The following is a 22,289-nucleotide window of genomic DNA, read 5'->3' on the forward strand; positions in this document are numbered from 1 at the left end:
CAATTCCTTCAACCTCATTGCTTGGTTTTTGCTCTGATATGCACGCTGGGACCTTATATAGACAGATGTGTGCCTTTCCAAATCACGTCCAATCATTTGAATTTACCACAAGTGGACTCCAATCAAGTTGTAGAAACATCTCAAGGATGATCAATGGAAACAGGATGCACCTGAGCTCAATTTTGAGTACTTATGTAGGCAAAAAAAACAGTTTTCAAGTTTTCATAATGGTATTGTGTTAAGATTGATGAGGAAAAACATGTATTTAATAAACTTTAGAATAAGGCTGTAACGTAACAAAATGTGGAAAACGTCAAAGGGTCTGAATACTTTCCGAATGCACTATATCTCCCATTATGGTGTCTGTGAGCGCACAGGCAGCGCCCAATGATGAACAGTACCACTCAAAAGTTTGGACACACCTACTCATTCAAGGGTTTTTCTTTATTTTTACAATTTGTCTGCATTGTAGAATAATAGTGAAGACATCAAGACTATGAAATAGCACATATGGAATCATGTAGTAACCAAAAAAAGAAGTGTTAAACAATTCTAAATATATTTTAGATTATTCAAAGTTGCCACCCTTTGCCTTGATGACAGCTTTGCACACTCTTGGCATTCTCTCAACCAGCTTCATGAGGTAGTCACCTGGAATGCTTATCCAACAGTCTTGAAGGAGTTCCCACATGTGCTGAACACTTGTTGGCTGCTTTTGCTTCACTCTGCTGTCCAACTTATACCAAACCATCTTAATTGGGTTGAGGTTGGGGGATTGTGGAGGCCAGGTCATCTGATGCAGCACTCCATCACTCTCCTTCTTGATCAAATAGCTCTTACACAGCCTGGAGATGTGTTGGGTCACTGTCCTGTTGAAAAACAAACGATAGTCCCACTAAGCGCAAACCAGATGGGCTGGCGTATCGCTGCAAAAGGCTGTGGGAGCCACACTGTGCCTTGAATTCGAACTAAATCACTGAGTGTCACCAGCTAAGCACCCCCACACCTCCTACTCCATGCTTCATGGTGGGAACCACACATGCAGATATCATCTGTTCACTTACTCTGCATCTCATAGTGATGCGGCGGTTGGAACCAAAAATTTCAGACATAAGGACACATTTCCACCGGTCTAATGTCTTTTGCTTGTGTTTCTTGGCCCAAGCAAGTCTCTTATTATTGGTGTCCTTTCGTAGTGGTTTCTTTGCAGCAATTCGACCATGAAGGCCTGATTCAGTCTCCTCTGAACAGTTGATGTTGAGATGTGTCTGTTACTTGAATTCTGTGAAGCATTTATTTCGGCTGCAATCTGAGGTACAGCGAATGGCCAATTTTTGAGGCTGGTAACTCTAATGAACTTATCCTCTGCAGCAGAGGTAACTCTGGGTCTTCCTTTTCTGTGGCGATCCTCATGAGAGTCAGTATCATCATAGCACTTGATGTTTTTTGCGACTGCACTTGAAGTTTTTGAAATTTTCCGGATTGACTGACCTTCATATAATGATGAACTTCAGATAATGATAGACTGTCGTTTCTCTTTGCTTATTTGAGCTCTTCCTGCCATAATATGGACTTGGTCTTTTACCAAATAAGGCTATCTTGTCACAAAACAAATGACTGGCGCAAACGCATTAAGGAAAGAAATTCCACAAATTAACAAGGCACACCTGTTAATTGAAATGCATTCCAGGTGACAAACTCATTAATCTGGTTGAGAGAATGCCAAGAGTGTGCAAAGCTGTCAAGGTAAAGTGGCACCTTTGAAGAATCTCAAATATAAAATAGTAAAAATAAATTAAAACTCTTGAATGAGTAGGTGTCCAAAACCTTGACTGGTACTGTATATTAACCCTGGATTGCTGGTAAAAACAAATGTTGACATTTATAAATGCATTTCTATAGATTCCATTTAAAAAAGTTTTTTTTTTAAACAATGGTGGGGAAGTATCAAGACGGAGGCACGGCGGTTTCAAACAGCACCCCTTTAGTCTGTGTTTATCAATCATTGGTAGCGCCATTGAGGCCATCTCCATTTCATAGTGGTCAATTTTAGTCTTCTACTTCTATAAATTGGCAAACAAATTTAAAGGGTGCATACTGCCACCTGGTGTTTGAACAGGTATAAAGCTAAGGCTGGCGATTGACTGCCACCTACAGTATGGAATGTTTGCTCACGACTATAATTATTTGTCTGACCCCTCCTGATGGAATCATGTGATCCGTCAACGCATAGAAATGTCTCACCCAGTTGAGTATTTTAAAAATGAATGCAATTTCATACCCATAAAATGCATACATGTATGACCTTTGACCCCCCCCCAGTGGGACCATAGAGATGTCATTATCATATTTTCGTGTGTTGTATACTGAAGTTAATAACACATCAATAGCTTGTTTTGAGAAGATTGCCATCTTATAACAATTCATACCATCAAGCCAGTTGGCCCAACTAAGCGCATAGCTGCCATAACATTAATAACCACATTTAGCAACCGCCGATAAGCGGTTATCATACCAAAATGTAACCTACAAACACGGACCTCATAGAAAATCTTTTGCCAAATTTCACATTGGTCCACTCTGGGGTGGCACTCTGACCCAATAATATTTTAAATAAAAAAAGCCCAGACTAATTTGATACAATTCATATCTCCTGACCAATTCTGTAATTTAAACACTATTAGAATAGAAGATCATTTATCAGACGGAAATCCAGATTGTCATTTTATTAATGTACTAACAAACATTTTAAAATATACTCTAATGTTAGTAATTGATTGAAGGAATATAAAAAGTGAAGACTTCAGTCTACTGCTGAGCACATTGGTTTTCCAGTGTTTTCTGCGAGGAAACATGGATGACTTGAGATTTCAGCCTTTTCTTCTCATCCCTTCTGTTCTCTTCACCTTCTTTTGCCATCTCCAGCTCCTCAGTCATGGTTTTACAGTCAGCTGATGGAGACCTAAAAGGCAAACCATTCCATTTGTGTGAAGGTGTTGCCAAATCCATACAGATGACATTTACAACCCGGTTGTTATCATTTCTAGTAAAATATAAAGGATTCATTTGCAAAGACATGTTCTAGGCCTACGTGGTACACCAGTCAATCAATCCGTTTAGACCTAAACTGTTTACCTTAACTCTACATGCTGTATTACATTTCAAAAAGTGCAAAGACAAGGATCAACATAGTTGAAACTGTTCCTACTGGCAGCAGACTGTAAACCATTGTTAGTACCTAAATTTACATGCATCAAATACATGGAAAGGAAGATCAACACACTGACTCATGGTACAGTAAGTTACAACTGTGGTGAGAGCCCAAACAAAGCCCAGGAAGAGGAAGACGACAAAGAAACTGAAGTTGACACAGTAAAAGAGGAGACAGGAGTCTGAAGGACCATGGGGACACTGACCTGGGGGGGTTGGGGATAGTGGTTGGGGGCTCCTCGCAGATGCGCACACACTTGCTGTCTCGGGTCAAGGTAGAGTTAGGCTTGGGGTTGTTGGGGGGCTGCAGAGGGGCAACGGTGAGCCTCTCCTCTGTAAAAGGGTGGGCCTCTGCTTCCATTTCTTTCATGTGCTTGGGGAGCTCCAATACCATGGGCTCCTCTTTCTTCACTTCTGGAATGTCTACAGGGAGCTTCTCATGCTTGCGCTTCTGAATATGTTTTCTATTCACCTCTAAAGACAACATAAAATATATTTTTATCTTTCTTACCTAATGTCACATTTTTTAAATATGTAAGTTATCACTGCAACTGTGACCAAGTGAAACGTCACGATATAGGCTAATTTACCATTGGGCTCATATTTCAACTGGAGCTCTTCCACTTTGACTTGCAGCATGATGTTGTCACTCTGGCTCTGCTTGTGGGCACTCTCTGCACGGAAAAGCTTCCTCTCCAGATCCAGTGCTCTTTGACTCTCAGAGAGTGACTTCATCCTTTGCATAGACAACTCATCCCCCAGTCGCTCTGCATCCTTCCTACACACACAAATCAAACACTGATGCAGGTACGACAGTTCTAATCTCAACATTTGTAAGCCAAACCTTAAATGTGGAACGTTTATGGGCAAACTGAAGGTCATCACCCACCCAGCATGTAAATACTGACTGTGCCCCAAATCAAGCGATAACTCACACAGAGTTCGAAAGTTGCATTTTCAGAAGGTCAGTGTAGTATGTCCCATCCCCACTGTCTGTTTCCACCGGTGCTGAAGAGGGCTGTGCCTTCCATGTCATCTGCATAGACACAGTAACCAACCATTGTGACAACTGCACATCATTCACTTCATACGGTGTGAATCTGTTGCCTTATAACATGTTGTAGTGTACAGGATTTTAGTTGAAATGACAACAAGAGGCCTTCACCTCCACTTTCTCCAGGCGACGTAGTTTTATAATGAGGGCTTGAATCTCACTGTTCTTCTCTGAGAGCATCGACTGCAGGCGCTCCAGCTGGGCAGGATCTGCCCTAGAGCCTTGCAGTTGCACGAGTGTGGCTATCTGAACCTGGAGGATCATGCATGAGGGAAATGCACATTAATGAATCCCAAGTCTACTTCGGGTCAGTCTCACATTGTCATTAGGTGATTGAGTTAAAACCCCTATAAAACTTTCTTTTAAATGTTTTTAATCGTACCTTCATACGATGGAGCTGTTGTTTGGAGACGGCATGCTGCTTCTGAAGGGATTGGTGCTGTACTTTCATACTGATCAGCTGTCTCTCCATCTCTGCTCGTTTGTCTTCAAGCTAAAAATAAATCAAGAGGCTCTATAACACAGAACGGGGAGGAGGGCGCACACCCCCAGCCACAGGGCCACAGTGGAGAGGGTCAAGAGCTTCAAGTTCCTCGGCGTCCACATCAAGAGGACTTAACAAGGCCCTCTGACACCAGAAGTCGTGAAGAAGGCACGGCAACACCTCTTCTCCTTTGGGAGGCTGAAACGATCTGTCATGGCCCCTTAGATCGTCAGCAACTATTACAGCTGCATCATTGAGAGCATTGTGACTGGTTGTATCACCGTTTGGTATGGCAACTGCACCACCCACCCCAGAAAGCCCTACAGAGGCATCACTGGGGGTGAGGTCCCAGCCATCTAGGAAGTACATGCCAGGCGGTGTCTGAGAAAGGCCCGAAAATTTGCAAAAATATTCCAGCCACCCAAGACATGGACTGTTCTCAGTGCTCCCATCCTGCAGACGGAACCAGCTCAGACAAACACTCCGAAAAAGCTTCTATCCCCTGACCATAAGACTTAAATGGCTAACAACTACTACCTTCCCTCTCTGACTATCCACACTGACTCTAGGGCAATCCACAGGTCTCTACACACTCAGACAACCTACACTACTGGTAAAATGACTTAGGATTACATTACTCCTTTACGCTGATGTCCATTGATTAACATTTATCCTGCTACTAGTCACTATTACTCTTGTTTACACATATATATTACCACTAGTATACAGTTGAAGTTGGAAGTTTACATACACTAAGTTGACTATGCCTTTAAACAGCTTGGAAAATTCCAGAAAATTATGGCATGGCTTTGGAAGCTTCTGATAGGCTAATTGACATCATTTGAGTTAATTGGAGGTGTACCCGTGGATGTATTTCAAGGCCTACCTTCAAACTCAGTGCCTCTTTGCTTGACATCATGGAAGAATCAAAATAAATCAGACCCCAGAACACCTCCACAAGTCTGGTTCATCACAGGGAGCATTTTCCAAATGCCTGACTGTACCACTCATCTGTACAAACAATAGTACGCAAGTATAAACACCATGGTACCACGCAGCCGTCATACCGCTCAGGATAGAGACGCGGTCTGTCTCCTAGAGATGAACGTACTTCGGTGCGAAAAGTGCAAATCAATCCCAGAACAGCAGCAAAGGACCATGTGAAGATGCTGGAGGAAACAGGTACAAAAGTATCTGTAAAATGAGTCCTATATCGACATAACCTGAAAGGCCGCTCAGTAAGGAAGACACTGCTCCAAAACCACCATAAAAGCGCCAAATTACGGTTTGCAACTGCACATGGGGAAAAAGATCGTACTTTTTGGAGAAATGTCCTCTGGTCTGATGAAACAAAAATGGAACTGTTTGGCCATAATGACCATCGTTATGTTTGGAGGAAAAGGGGAAGGCTTGCAAGCCGAAGAACACCATCCCAACCGTGAAGCGCGAAGGTGGCAGAATAATGTTGTGGGTTCTGCTTTGCTGCAGGAGGGACTGGTCCACTTCACAAAATAGATGGCATCATAAGGAAGAAAATGTGGATATATTGAAGCATTGTGGATGTATTGAAACAACATCTCAAGACATCAGTCAGGAAGTTAAAGCTTGGTCGCAAATGGGTCTTCCAAATGGACAATGACCACAAGCATACTTACAAAGTTATGGCAAAATGGCTTAAGGACAACAAAGTCAAGGTATTGGAGTGGCCATCACAAAGCCCTGACCTCAATCCCATAGAAGATTTGTGGGCAGAACTGAAAAAGCGTGTGCGAGCAAGGAGGCCTACAAACCTGACTCAGTTACAAAATTCACCCAACTTATTGTGGGAAGCTTGTGGAAGGCTCCCGGAAACGTTTGACCCAAGTTAGACAATTTCAAGGCAATGCTACCAAATACTAATTGAGTGAATGCAAACTTCTGACCCACTGGGAATGTGATGAAAGAAATAATCTGAAATAAATTATTCTCTATTATTATTCTGACATTTCACATTCTTAAAATAAAGTGGTGATCCTAACTGACCTAAGACAGGGAATTTTTACGAGGATTAAATGTCAGGAATTGTGAAAAACTGAGTTTAAATGTATTTGGCTAAGGTGTATGTAAACGTCGGACTTCAACTGTTTACTGTAGCCATAAGTATTTATATATTCCTGCTACCAGTCCCTTTTCCAGCCCTGTTTACATGTAAATCCTACTACCAGTCACGTCATATGTATAAACCCACCTCAACAACTCCAGCACAATGACAAAGGTACTGACACTACTGTATATATTCTTGCACTCTCATTGTATTTAACCCTCATCGTAGTCCTTGAGGTTTTTAATTCTATTAGTATATTGTTGGAAAAGAGCTCACAAGGTAAGAATTTCACAGTACTGTTTTACACGTGTTGTCTCCTGTGCATGTGGCGAAAACTTTGAAATGCATTCAAAGACGCTACGGAGACAGATGGCAATGTAGTACCTACCTCTCCAAATAAAGAATTTCCCTTGCTGTTGGGATCTTGTGGCTTTTGCAACAGCTGATCCAGTTGAATCTGGAGATCTTGGTTGGCCTCTCGGGCTTTCTAAAGCAAACAGTGAAGCCTCGTGGTTAGAGAATTGGGCTAGTAACCGGAAGGTTGCAAGTTCAAATCCTTGAGCTGACAAGGTACAAATCTGTCATTCTGCCCCTGAACAGGCAGTTAACCCACTGTTCCTAGGCAGTCATTGAAAATAAGAATTTGTTCTTAACTGACTTGCCTGGTTAAATAAAGGTAAAAATAAAAAAAAATAAAAAAAGGAAAACACATTTGTTTCCTTAGTATGAATGACTAGTGCAATGTTATATACACAACCTAAACTGCCGAAGATTATGATCTTTACCTCCAAAGTGTTGAAACAGGAGACAGCTTCTCTCTCACGCTCTCCTTTCTCCTCACGGATTCTCTCCAGTTGACGTTGAAGGTTTGTGTTAGTTAGCTCCAGCTGCTGCTCTTTGTACTGGGCCTCCTGAAGTGCCAGCTCCAAGGTATCCTGAGTGGACAAAAAACAAAAATGACTACCTATACTGTACCACATGCAATCATTGTCGACTGAGATTTAAATCAGCTAAACGTAAAAAAAAGCAGAGTCTTTATGGGCCTATACTAATCTCCCGTGTACAGATGCATGTCACATCGGATGGAATCGGAGTTGTGGGCCCGATATAGAATAAATTAGCTCCTCCCATGCCACTCTAACAATAATGATGAGATCACTTCTTCCACTCTGACAAGTGGTTATTTTACTGTAATAGAGGAGAAGTTTTCCTTTCTATTGATACCCTTTTTAATGTCTTAACTTCTCAAGTTGTGCACAGAGCAGACTACTAAAACAGGAGTATCAATGAACATTGATTTGGTGTTCATAACAATTCAACTGCTCTGCCTTGATTGGCAGATAGATGCAAGTTGGCTAAACTTGGAATATAAAGATAGCTATAGAGATATACTGACTACTCATTAGCACGTGGGCTTGTGCTTGAGAGATTGTTTTTGATACCTGTGTTAATTTTCGATAATGCCTTCAACAAGAAGTGAATGTGCATTATACAGCGTTCTGGTTAAACTTGTAAGAAAAAGGGCATTTTCATAGACAGACTTAAAAACCAGATCTGTGGTTATTGCAAAAGCAGGTTAAACTAATTTGATAAAATAATTACATTATAAGTTAGGCTTATGGAAGGCTTAATTTAGCCTAGGTATAATTTCACAAACCATGAATTCATTAGATTATTGCTGACTGTTTGAAATGCATTGTATTTTACAGCAAAGCTTAGAAAATATTTATACAAAAATACACAATTATTTTTTTAGAATTAAAAAATAAAATTGAGATCTGATTTTTAGGACATGTCACCCAGCTGTGGAGCGTAGCGTCCGTCAACAGACTGCGGGATCAGACGACAAAGGAGCTTTCTTCCAGTTTGCAGATTTTTTCGATAACGATAATTTTGCCAAAACATGATTACGCAGGTGTTCGCAATCTTTCAAATTTCGGAAGAGAGGGTATATTTGGCCAACAGACTTGACCAAAACTTCCGTTTAGGGGGGTGGAGACTTTGCTAATCTTGGTAGTAACTTCTCATACATCTGACTCCAGAACTTAATTTAGCATCTGATGCAATATTTTAGTCCTGGGCTCCTGAGATTATGTCTTTACAGACAGTGTGGTAGGGTACTCACCTTAGCAGCCTCAAGCTCCATCCTCTCCACCTGCAATTCCATCATCTCTGTGGACAGGCTTTCATGAGTCCGCTCTGTGACAGATCGTAGCTCCTCCATCTTGATGCTCAGGGTCTCTGTCTGGAGCTCCAGTTTATGCCTCAGTTGCTTCTCACTCAGCTGCACCTCATGCAGTTCAGATCTCATTCTCTCCATCTACAGCCAACCACAGACATCCCATTCACTACATTGACTGGGCACACATACTTATTTCTTGACAATACTATTGCATCAAAGGCAACTCCTAATTAAGTATGTCATTAGCAGAGATGACTTCAGTGTGCATAATTCCACACAAAAGAAGTACCTTTGCATCAGTGGTGTAAAGTACTTTAGTAAAAATACTTTAAAGCACTACAAAAGTCGTTTTTTGGGGTAGCTGTATTTTACTATTTATACTTTTGACTACTTTTACTTCCCTACATTTCTTAAGAAAATATTGTACTTTTAACTACATACATTTTCCTTGACACCCAAAAGTATTAGTTACACTTTGAATGCTTAGCAGGACAGGAAAACAGTCAAAATCACACTTATCACCCGGCAGACTCACTAAACACAAATTCTGTTTGTAAATTATATCTGAGTGCTCCTGGCTTTCCGTAAAATGAAAACAAGAAAATGGTGCCATCTGGTTTGCTTAATATAATTATTTACACTTGTTGATACTTAAGTATATTTTAAACCAAATACTTTTACTCAAGTAGAATTCTACGTGAGTCATTTTCTATTAAGGTATCTGGACTTTTACTCAAGTATGCGAGTCGGGTACTTTTTCCACCACTGCTTTGCATGCTATTTTTTCCTTGCCTAGACTCAGCATAGCCCCCAGCCAATGGTGTACAGGTAATCAAAACCACATCAATGGCTCCCCAACCGTGTTCTTGCACTCATTGAGCTCCATAGCATGATTCCTCTCCAGCTGGGATTCATGTTGCTCCCACTGCAGCCTCTGCTGGCTCTTGATCGAGTCGTGGTCGGCACGCAAGCTGTCCAGCTCACGGCTTTTCAGCGCCACTTCCCGCTGCAGGGAGTATTTCTCCTGCTCCAGGGCCTGAGAAAAGACACACAAGAGATTCATACCTCATACATCAACCCAATCCATCTGCGTTCTCATCCAAACCCTGCTCAACATTACAGTAATATCAGTTGTAACAAGATTCATGTCATAGAATAGAAGGATGATTAGTAGTTGTTATGGGCAGCAGTTGTCTTGTGTTGTAATGAGTTAAACTGCTACTGTCATAGCCTATTCATCAACGGTCAAGAAGACAGCAGTCTTTAGAGATGTCAGTCATTGCCCAGTGTGAATGATCACCTCCACAGTGTTGGTCATCTCTATCCGTTGCTCCTCCAGTTTGTTCTGTAGATCCAGCTGCCCATCCAGCAGCTGAAGGCCATATTGGCCTGCTTCCTTCAACTTGCGTTGTAGTCGCTGGATCTCATCGTCTCCTGAAGTACACATCTTTCACAATTGAGGGGGAAGTAAAAGGGAGAGAAACTTAACTGGAGCACATATTGAGATTGTGGGACACCCATTTATGCCCAGCGATGGTTCATATGGGTTTAGGTGGAATAGTTGTTCAATTATGTAAAGAATGTGGCTACTCAGTGATCATATTGATTAAATGAACACAACAAACAAGGATGACAAATATAGCTATTAGCCTAATGGTGGAATAAAGTCAAACCCTGAACTAAACCTAGTTGAAAACAATGGATAAAGACTAACTAACTACTGTTCCACAACTTGGACTCGGTAATTAGGTCCTATTCAGTCGGCACGAAACGGGATAAAACAATTGTATACACGCAACGTTGTTTGCTTTTGCTAGAGAACAATACAGCATACGACTGCTAAACACTAACATTAGCCAGCTTTTTCCCCCTGATATGAGCTAGCTAAGTACGTTAAATAAACTTGCACGATATAACGTAAGTTGAACGCTATCTCGCTAGTACTAACTGTTGATTACACAAATACAGTTACCCTCGGAAATGTGATCGTAAGAGGATAACTAGCAAGAGATTGTAAAATTACTTTTCATATTTAGCTAGCTAGTAAGCATACCTTGCCACCATGCAGTCAAAAGGGAACAGAACCACCACAATTAAAATCTTCGTTGTTTTCGACCGCTTACACAAGACGATTTGAATTCTCCTGCAGCCCAATGACTGTTCAATGGGCTGACGTCAGAGTTTGGACATCCCAAGAAATGCGTTTAGACGTTCTGGCCAGCCAAATATCGCGAGCGATAATGAGATGTCTGTTGGTCTGCGTGGTGACCAATGAAGTGTTGCCAATTTAGCATTCAGAGTATTCAGACCCCTCTTAGCGACACATTTTCAAAAAAGCGACTAGCGACTTTTTCTGGTGTTATTTGAGACTTTTGGAGCCACCCCCATACCAAAGCACTCACAGACGGCCCAGTCAGAGCAGGAAATATTCACCCCTCCGTGCCCAGACTGCAAATGAATAGCGCATGCCGGAAGTCGCAGCTGGCTGACCCCGCCCTGGTTTACATTCTGGTTAGGATGTAAATGTAAAAAACTTAATTTTAAAACACGAAGTAACTCCGCCAGTGTCTCTTTTGGGTCACTTTTGCCGGTCCCAAGCCAGGATAAAGGAGAAGGGTTGGAATTGTGACATGAAAAAAAAACAGGAATCGACAGAAGAAAGTTCATTTGTAGTTCTAAACATATTTATGGTGTTTTAGGGTAGCCTAGTGGTTAGAGCGTTGGACTAGTAACCGAAAGGTTGCAAGTTCGAATACCCCGAGCTGACAAGGTACAAATCTGTCGTTCTGCCCCTGAACAGGCAGTTAACCCACTGTTCCTAGGCCGTCATTGAAAATAAGAATTTGTTCTTAACTGACTTGCCTAGTAAAATAAAGGTAAAATAAATAATTAAACTTTTTGTCTCTCCCACAGCATCCATCACAATTACATGCACATGGCCAATTATGCGGTTACGTCATTTAGCAACTTCACGTGACTTTTAGGACAGCCAATAGCTACTTTCCTTACTGAGGAGTTGGCAACACTGGACCAATGATGCCATGTTTGCAGTTTTCCCACGATTTGGCTACTTTCGCGGGTGAAAATGTATTGATCGCGGGTTCGAGGTTTTTGGGCTATTTCATAGTTGCACCGCGGCCGAAATGGCATATCTCTTAAAAATATATATATTTCAATGTGACCTGATGCTGTCAGGCAGTGGTGCAGGTTGTTGCTGAGTGAGTGGTAGGGAGGGCAGTAGGGGTGTATGGTGGGTGATAAGTACCATAATTAAGCCACGAGAAGCGACTGATACCTCTCACCATGTCTACTAACTCTTCCAAGTGCCATAAAATAAAGCCATGAATTAACATGGACTGTATGGGGAAGGTGTCAAACTGCTGGACGCGTTTACGTCACTAAGACATAGTGTAACGTTTGCTTGTAAGTTTATTATGAAAGATCTTACCATGAACGCCTTACAAACGTCTACATATGCATGATTTTGTACAAAATATTTTTAATTGACAGAGTAATCTAATCAATTTAATTTGTTGATTCAGCAAAAATAGGTACAGTGGGGCAAAACTATATTTAGTCAGCCACCAATTGTGCAAGTTCTCCCACTTAAAAAGATGAGAGAGGCTTGTAATTTTCATCATAGGTACACTTCAACTATGACAGACAAAATGAGAACAAAATCCAGAAAAATCACATTGTAGGATTTTTAATGAATTTATTTGCAAATTATGGTGGAAAATAAGTATTTGGTCAATAACAAAAGTTTCTCAATACTTTGTTATATACCCTTTGTTGGCAATGACAGAGGTCAAATGTTTTCTGTAAGTCTTCACAAGGTTTTCACACACTGTTGCTGGTATTTTGGCCCATTCCTCCATGCAGATCTCCTCTAGAGCAGTGATGTTTTAGGGCTGTTGTTGGGCAACACGGACTTTCAACTCCCTCCAAAGATTTTCTATGGGGTTGAGATCTGGAGACTGCCAAGGCCACTCCAGGACCTTGAAATGCTTATGGCCTTATACAGCTTGTTGAGTGCGGTCTCAGTGACAGCATCGGTGTGTGGTGGTAAATAGACGGCTACAATAAATATAGATGAAAACTCTCTTAGGTTTATCATGAGGTACTCTACACCTCAGGTGAACAATTCCTCGAGACTTCCTTAATAATAGACATCGCGCACCAGCTGTTATGGACAAATAGACACACACCACCACACCTCGTCTTACTGGACGTAGCAGTTCTGTCCTGCCGATGCACGGAAAACACGGCCAAATGTATACAGTTGAAGTCGGAAATTTACATACACTTAGGTTGGAGTCATTAAAACTCATTTTTCAACCACTCCACAAATATCTTGTAAACAAACTATAGTTTTGGCAAGTCGGTTAGGACATCTACTTTGTGTATAACACAAGTAATTGTTCCAACAATTGTTTAGCGCTCAGGAAGGAGACGCGTTCTGTCTCCTAGAGATGAACGTACTTTGGTGCGAAAAGTGCAAATCAATCCCAGAACAACAGCAAAGGACCTTGTGAAGATGCGGGAGAAAACAGGTACAAAAGTATCTATAGCCACAGTAAAACGAGTACTATATCGACATAACCTGAAAGGCCGCTCAGCCAGGACAGAAGCCACTGCTCCAAAACCGGCATAAAAAAGCCAGACTACGGTTTGCAACTGCACATGGTGACAAAGATCATACTTTTTGGAGAAAATTCCTCTGGTCTGATGAAACAAAAATAGAACTGTTTGGCCATAATGACCATCGTTATGTTTGGAGGAAAAGGGGGCGCTTGCAAGCTGAAGAACACCATCCCACAATGAAGCACGGGGGTGGCAGCATCATGTTGTGGGGGTGTTTTGCTGCCGGAGGGTAGGTGCACTTCACAACAAAAGATGGGTCTTCCAAATGGACAATGACCACAAGCATACTTCTGAAGTTGTGGCAAAATGGCTTAAGGACAACAAGGTCAAGGCATTGGAGTGGCCAACACAAAGCCCTGACCTCAATCCTACACAAAATCTGTGGGCAGAACTGAAAAGTGTGTGTGAGCAAGGAGGCCTACAAATCAGACTCAGCCTATCCTTAATGTCAATATGCCTTGTCCATTGCTGTTCTGGTTAGTGATTATTGTCTTATATCACTGTAGAGCCTCTCGCCCTGCTCTATATACCTTAGCCAACCCTTTAGTTCCACCCCCCACACATGCGATGATATCACCTGGTTTAAATTATGTTTCTAGAGACAATATCTCTCTCATCATCACTCAATGCCCCGGCCCACCTCCACTGTATTCACATCCTACCATACCTTTGTCTGTACATTATGCCTTGAATCTATTCTACCGCGCCCAGAAACCTGCTCCTTTTACTTTCTGTTCCGGATGTACTAGACGACCAGTTCTTAAAACCTTTAGTCGTACCCTTATCCTAGTCCTCCTCTGTTCCCTCGTGATGTAGAGGTTAATCCAGGCCCTGCAGTGCCTAGCTCCACTCCTATTCCCCAGGTGCTCTCATTTGTTCACTTCTGTAACCGTAAAAGCCTTGGTTTCATGCATGTTAACATTAGAAGCCTCCTCCCTAAGTTTGTTAATTTTAACTGCTTTAGCACACGCTGCCAACCCGGAAGTCTTAGCCGTGTCTGAATCCTGTCTTGGGAAGACCACCAAAACCCCTGAAATTTCAATCCCTAACTATAAAATTTTCCGACAAGATAGGACTGCCAAAGGGGGCGGGGTTGCAATCTACTGCAGAGATAGCCTGCAGAGTTCTGTCTTACTATCCAGGCCTGTACCCAAACAATTCGAGCTTCTACTTTTAAAAATCCACCTTTCCAGAAACAAGTCTCTCACTGTTGCCTCTTGCTATAGATCACCCTCTGCCCCCAGCTGTGCTCTGGACACCATATGTGAACTGATTGCCCCCTATTTATCTATCTTCAGAGCTCGTGCTGCTAGGTGACCTAAACTGGGACATGCTTAACACCCCGGCCATCCTACAATCTAAGCTTGATGCCCTCAATCTCACACAAATTATCAAGGAACCTACCAGGTACAACCCCAAAGCTGTAAACACGGGTACCCTCTTAGATATCATCCTAGCCAACTTTCGCTCCAAATACACCTCTGCTCAGCGATCACTGCCTCATTGCCTGAATCCGTAATGGGTCCGCGGTCAAACGACCACCTCTCATCACTGTCAAACGCTCCCTAAAATACTGAAGTGAGCAATCCTTTCTCATCGACCTGACCCGGGTATCCTGGCAGGATATTTACCTCATCCCATCAGTAGAGGATACCTGGTTATTCTTAAAAAGTGCCTTCCTCACCATCTTAAATAAGCACACACCATTCAAAACATTTAGAACCAGGAAAAGATATAGCCCTTGATTCTCTCCAGACCTGACTGCCCTTGACCAGCACAAAAACATCATGTGGCGTTCTTTATTAGCATGGAATAGCCCCCGTGATATTCAACTTTTCAGGGAAGTTAGGAACCAATATACACAGGCAGTTAGGTAAGCAAAGGCTAGCTTTTTCAAGCAGAAATTTGCATCCTGTAGCACAAACTCCCAAAATTTCTGGGACACTGTAAAGTCCATGGAGAAAAAGAGAACGTCCTCCCAGCTGCCACTGCACTGAGGCTAAGAAACACTGTCACCACCGATAAATCCACTATAATTGAGAAATTCAATAAGCATTTTTCTACAGCTGGCCTTGCTTTCCAACTGGCTACCCCTACCCTGGCCAACAGCCCTGCACCCCCCACAGCAACTCGCCCAAGCTTCCCCCATTTTTCCTTCAACAAATCCAGATAGCTGATGTTCTGAAAGAGCTGCAAAATCTGAACCCCTACAAATCAGCCGGGCTAGACAATTTTAACCCTCTCTTTCTAAAATTACTGGCCGAAATTGTCGCAAATCCTATTACTAGCCTGTTCAACCTCTCTTTCGTTTCGTCTGAGATTCCTAAAGTTTGGAAAGCAGCCGCGGTCATCCCCCTCTTCAAAGGGGGAGACACTCTAAACCCAAACTGTTACAGACCTATATCCATCCTGCCCTGCCTTTCAAAAGTCTTCGAAAGCCAAGTTAACTTCTTGGATATAGGGGGCGCTATTTTAATTTTTGGATGAAAAACGTTCCCGTTTTAAACAAGATATTTTGTCACGAAAAGATGCTCGACTGTGCATATAATTGACAGCTTTGGAAAGAAAACACTCTGACGTTTCCAAAACGGCAAAGATATTGTCTGTGAATGCCACAGAACTGATGTTACAGGCGAAACCCAGATAAAAATCCAATCAGGAAGTGCCGCATTTTCGGCTGTGAATGGGCCACGAATGAGCTTAGGCTTTCTGTCACTTCCCCAAGGTTTCGACAGCATTGTGACGTATTTGTAGGCATATCATTGGAAGATTGACCATAAGAGACTACATCTACCAGGTTGTCGCTTGGTGTCCTCTGTTGCAATTATTGCTTAATCTCCAGCTGCAGTATTTTTCCGTTTGCTTCTGATGAGAAACCAACTGTCACGACTGATATATTATCGAATAGATATGTGAAAAACACCTTGAGGATTGATTCTAAACAACGTTTGCCATGTTTCTGTCGATATTATGGAGCTAATTTGGAAAAAAGTTTGTCGTTGTAGTGACTGCATTTTCCGGTCTTTTTCTTAGCCAAACGTGATGAACAAAACGGAGCTATTTCGCCAACACAAATAATATTTTTGGAAAAAATGAACATTTGCTATCTAACAGAGTCTCGTCATTGAAATCATCCGAAGTTCTTCAAAGGTAAATGATTTTATTTAAATGCTTTTCTTGTTTTGGTGATAATGTTGCCTGCTGCCAGCACAGCCTAGCATAGTATTATGCATGCTAAACTTACACAAATGCTTGTCTAGCGTTGGCTGTAACGCATATTTTGAAAATCTGAGATGACAGTGTTGTTAACAAAAGGCTAAGCTTGTGTTTGAATATATTTATTTCATTTCATTTGCGATTTTCATGAATAGGAAATGTTGCGTTTTGGTAATGCGCTTGAGGCTATGATTACGCTCCCGGATACTGGATTGCTCGTCGCTAGAGGTTAACAAACAGATCAATGACCATTTCAAATCTCCGCTATGAAATCTGGTTTCAGAGCTGGTCATGGGTGCACCTCAGCCACACTCAAGGTCCTAAACGATATCATAACCGCCATCGATAAGAGACAATACCATGCAGCCGTATTCAACGACCTGGCCAACTACTTCTGTGTCAAATCGGAGGGCCTCTTGCAGTCTCTATGGGGGTGCCACAGGGTTCAATTCTTGGGTCGACTCTCTTCTCTGTATACATCAATGATGCAGATGACACCATTCTGTATACTTCCGGCCCTTCTTTGGACACTGTGTTAAATAACCTCCAAATGAGCTTCAATGCCATACAACTCTCCTTCCATGGCCTCCAACTGCTCTTAAATTCAAGTAAAACTAAATACATGCTCTTCAACGGATTGCTGCACCTGCCCGCCCGTCCAACATCACTACTCTGGACGGTTCTGACTTAGAATATGTGGACAACAAACAAATACCTAGGTGTCTGGTTAGACTGTAAACTCTCCTTCCAGACTCACATTAAGCATCTCCAATCCAAAATTAAATCTAGAATTGGCTTCCTATTTCGCAACAAAGCATCCTTCACTCATGCTGTCTAACATACCCTCGTAAAACTGACCATCTTACCAATCCTCGACTTCAGCGATGTCATTTACAAAATAGCCTCCAACACTCTACTCAACAAATTGGATGTAGTCTATCACAGTGCCATCCGTTTTGACACCAAAGCCCCATACACTACCCACCACTGCGACCTGTACGCTCTCGTTGGCTGGCCCTCGTTTCATACTCGTCGCCAAACCCACTGGCTCCAGGTCATCTACAAGTCTTTGCTAGGTAAAGCCCCGCCTTATCTCAGCTCGCTGGTCACCATAGCAGCACTCACCCGTAGCACACACTCCAGCAGGTATATCTCACTGGTCAGCCCCAAAGCCAATTTCGTATTTCGCCGCCTTTCCTTCCAGTTCTCTGCTGCCAATGACTGGAACGAACTGCAAAAATCACTGATACTGGAGACACATATCTCCCTCACTAGCTTTAAGCACTAGCTGTTAGAGCAGCTCACAGATCACTGCACCTGTACATAGCTCACCTGTAAATAGCCCATCCAACTATCTCATCCCCATACTTTTATTTATTTATCTTGCTATTTTGCACCCCAGTATCTCTACTTGCACAGTCATCTTCTGCACATCTACCATTCCAGTGTTTAATTGCTATATTGTAATTACTTCGCCACCATGGCCTATTTATTGCCTTACCTCCCTTATCTTACCTCATTTGCACACACTGTACATAGACTTTTTTCGACTGTATTATTGACTGTATGTTTGTTTATTCCATGTGTAACTCTGTGTTGCTGTATGTGTCGAACTGCTTTGCTTTATGTTGGCCAGGTCGCAGTTGTAATGGAGAACTTGTTCTCAACTAGCCTATCTGGTTAACTAAAGTTTAAATAAAAAATAAAAATATTACACCAGCTCTGTCAGGAGGAATAGGCCAAAATTCACCCAACTTATTGTGGGAAGCTTAGAGAAGGCTACCTAAAATATTTGACGCAAATTAAACAATTTAACGGCCATGCTACCAAATATTAATTGAGTGTATGAAAACTTCTGACCCACTGGGAATGTGATTAAAGAAATAAAAGCTGAAATAAATTATTCTCTCTACTATAATTCTGACATTTAACATTCTTAAAATAAAGTGGTGGTTCTAACTGACCGAAGACAGGGAATTTTTACTAGGATGAATAAATCTCAAGAATTGTGAAAAACTGAGTTTAAATGTATTTGGCTAAGGTGTATATAAACTTTCGACTTGAACTGTACGAATTATCCATGTCGTCGTTCAGCCACGACTCGGTTAAAGATAAGATATTACAGATTTTAATGTCCCGTTGGTAGGATAGTCTCGAATGGAGCTCATCCAGTTTATTTTCCAGTGATTGTACGTTGACCAATAGAACGGATGGTAGAGGCGGGTTAACCACTCACCGAAAATTCTCACAAGGTACCCCGATCTCCGACCCCTGTACCTCCGTCTTTACTTCATGTGAAGAATCAAGAGATTGAGGGAGAGTCGAGGGGTGGATGGGAAAATGGCGGAAGCGGGTGTTCTGTTTGAATCAGATTGCGTGTCGAGTGGAGATGAGAGTTAGAAGAATTGGATTACAGTGGTGAATGCAAAAGGAAATAAGAGAAGTAAAGTGTTAGTGGAAACTAGTAAATCCAAACCTAGTGTGTGACTTTTTTGGTTGGAATAAAGGTTTTGGATCAATGTTGTTAACTGGGAGATCCGTTTGAAGTCTGTGTTACAATTGTGGATGAGGTGGCGTCGATGAGAAGTGGGATTATTTAGTTTAGTTTTTTTGTGTTTCTATGGAACAGAAGGAGCGGCCTTGCACCACAAAAAGATTGGAATGTGTCGTCTGTGTAGATCTTCGAAGCAAGGCACCTATCAAGGGTGTTATCTCTGAGATGGCGCTAGAAGTAAATGCAAAGGATATACAGTGCCTTGCGAAAGTATTCAGCCCCCTTGAACTTTGCGACCTTTTGCCACATTTCAGGCTTCAAACATAAAGATATAAACTGTATTTTTTTGTGAAGAATCAACAATAAGTGGGACACAATCATGAAGTGGAACGACATTTATTGGATATTTCAAACTTTTTTAACAAATCAAAAACTGAAAAATTGGGCGTGCAAAATTATTCAGCCCCTTTACTTTCAGTGCAGCAAACTCTCTCCAGAAGTTCAGTGAGGATCTCTGAATGATCCAATGTTGACCTAAATGACTAATGATGATAAATACAATCCACCTGTGTGTAATCAAGTCTCCGTATAAATGCACCTGCACTGTGATAGTCTCAGAGGTCCGTTAAAAGCGCAGAGAGCATCATGAAGAACAAGGAACACAACAGGCAGGTCCAAGATACTGTTGTGAAGAAGTTTAAAGCCGGATTTGGATACAAAAAGATTTCCCAAGCTTTAAACATCCCAAGGAGCACTTTGCAAGCGATAATATTGAAATGGAAGGAGTATCAGACCACTGCAAATCTACCAAGACCTGGCCGTCCCTCTAAACCTTCAGCTCATACAAGGAGAAGACTGATCGGAGATGCAGCCAAGAGGCCCATGATCACTCTGGATGAACTGCAGAGATCTACAGCTGAGGTGGGAGACTCTGTCCATAGGACAACAATCAGTCGTATATTGCACAAATCTCGCCTTTATGGAAGAGTGGCAAGAAGAAAGCCATTTCTTAAAGATAGCCATAAAAAGTGTCGTTTAAAGTTTGCCACAAGCCACCTGGGAGACACACCAAACATGTGGAAGAAGGTGCTCTGGTCAGATGAAACCAAAATTGAACTTTTTGGCAACAATGCAAAACGTTATGTTTGGCGTAAAAGCAACACAGCTCATCACCCTGAACACACCATCCCCACTGTCAAACATGGTGGTGGCAGCATCATGGTTTGGGCCTGCTTTTCTTCAGCAGGGACAGGGAACATGGTTAAAAATGATGGGAGAATGGATGGAGCCAAATACAGGACCATTCTGGAAGAAAACCTGATGGAGTCTGCAAAAGACCTGAGACTGGGACGGAGATTTGTCTTCCAACAAGACAATGATCCAAAACATAAAGCAAAATCTACAATGGAATGGTTCAAAAATAAGCATATCCAGGTGTTAGAATGGCCAAGTCAAAGTCCAGACCTGAATCCAATCGAGAATCTGTGGAAAGAACTGAAAACTGCTGTTCACAAATGCTCTCCATCCAACCTCACTGAGCTGGAACTGTTTTGCAAGGAGGAATGGGAAAAAAAAATCAGTCTCTCGATGTGCAAAACTGATAGAGACATACCCCAAGCGACTTACAGCTGTAATCGCAGCAAAAGGTGACGCTACAAAGTATTAACTTAAGGGGGCTGAATAATTTTGCACGCCCAATTTTTCAGTTTTTGATTTGTTAAAAATGTTTGAAATATCCAATAAATGTCGTTCCACTTCATGATTGTGTCCCACTTGTTGTTGATTCTTCACAAAAAATTACAGTTTTATATCTTTATGTTTGAAGCCTGAAATGTGGCAAAAGGTCGCAAAGTTCAAGGGGGCCGAATACTTTCGCAAGGCACTGTATACGTGAAGAATTGGATCAAGTGGTTGGTGCACAGTGACTGACCCACATGGTAGATGTATTCTATTGTTTTTTGATGAAGAGTCTCTCCCTTCTCATGTGTATTTGGGTTATATGAGATTCCCTGTGAGAACCTTGGTGCCCAAACCCCATGCAATGTGATATGTGTCAAGTGTCTGTAGACGGGAGGAGTATTACATGCCAGCTGAGCCTAAATGCTGCAATTGTGGTGGTGAACATGCATTAGAATTCTCAAGTGGCCTGTTAGGGTGAAGGAGACAGAGGTGGCAAGAACAAAGTCTGTCCAGAATGTCTCCTATCCGGAGGCATTGAGAAGAGTGAAAGAAAGGAGTGAAGTTGAAGAAGTAATGGTAGTACACAAGATGATGTTCCTTGTCAACAGAGGGATCCTGACATGTTGCATGATAAAACTTCTTAAGGATGGTGTCCCGCTAGCGAGACAACTTCCGGTGATAATGGAGGGCGCGTAATTCAAAAATATTCTAATAGTTATTATGGATTTGAAACATTTAGGTACATATAAGTGTCTTATATCGGCTGAAAGCTTAAATTCCTGTTAATCTAACCGCACTGTCCGATACAGTAGCTATTACAGAGAAAACATGCCATGCGATTGTTTGAGGACTGCGCCCCACATCAAAATATTTTTCCACTGGCACATTCACATATAAATATGAAGTATTTACTTACTTTTTGAAAATATTCCTCTGATTTGTCATCCAAAGGTTCCCAGCTATAAGATATGTAGTGTCGTTTTGTTAGATAAAATAAATTTTATATCCCAAAAAGTCTGTTTAGTTGGCGCCATCGATTTGAGTAACCCACTCGTTCAACTTGCAGAGAAAGGAATCCAAAAATCTACCCCATAACCTTTGTTTCAACAAGTCAAAATACATTTCTATTTCCTCCTCAGACACCCTCAAATGCAATCAAACTATAATATTTATTTCGGAAAGAAGTATATTTAATAGGAAACTGATTTTAGCAGGTGAGAAACTTTGTCATGGCCCGCAGAA

General features: G+C 41.8%; 1 protein-coding gene across 1 annotated transcript; it reads right to left on the reverse strand.

The window, feature by feature from the left end:
* Positions 1 to 2,711: 2,711 nt before the first annotated feature.
* spdl1 (spindle apparatus coiled-coil protein 1) lies at positions 2,712 to 11,467 on the reverse strand. The gene is made up of 12 exons (XM_064954344.1): positions 11,067 to 11,467; positions 10,314 to 10,460; positions 9,873 to 10,049; positions 8,957 to 9,151; positions 7,617 to 7,766; positions 7,220 to 7,318; positions 4,647 to 4,757; positions 4,376 to 4,516; positions 4,146 to 4,246; positions 3,801 to 3,988; positions 3,417 to 3,684; positions 2,712 to 2,962 (listed from the first exon to the last, which is right to left on the reverse strand). Exons 2-12 carry the CDS (start codon positions 10,458 to 10,460, stop codon positions 2,809 to 2,811), a joined length of 1,731 nt encoding a protein of 576 aa, XP_064810416.1. The 5' UTR covers positions 11,067 to 11,467; the 3' UTR covers positions 2,712 to 2,808.
* Between the last annotated feature and the right edge of the window lie 10,822 nt (positions 11,468 to 22,289).

The sequence above is a fragment of the Oncorhynchus masou genome, chromosome 32 (genome assembly GCF_036934945.1).
Source record: "Oncorhynchus masou masou isolate Uvic2021 chromosome 32, UVic_Omas_1.1, whole genome shotgun sequence".
Classification (NCBI taxonomy): domain Eukaryota; kingdom Metazoa; phylum Chordata; class Actinopteri; order Salmoniformes; family Salmonidae; genus Oncorhynchus; species Oncorhynchus masou.

What these genes read in the sequence shown, in the direction of transcription:
- spdl1 (XM_064954344.1), bottom strand. Translation starts at nt 10,460, where the DNA reads ATGTGTACTTCAGGAGACGATGAGATCCAGCGACTACAACGCAAGTTG. An exon ending in TGGAGCTTGAGGCTGCTAAG is followed by an intron (nt 7,767 to 8,956) that starts GTGAGTACCCTA and finishes TTGTCCACTCAG; the next exon opens with GATACCTTGGAGCTGGCACT. An exon ending in ATGCAACTTTCGAACTCTGT is followed by an intron (nt 3,989 to 4,145) that starts GTGAGTTATCGC and finishes TTGTGTGTGTAG; the next exon opens with GAAGGATGCAGAGCGACTGG.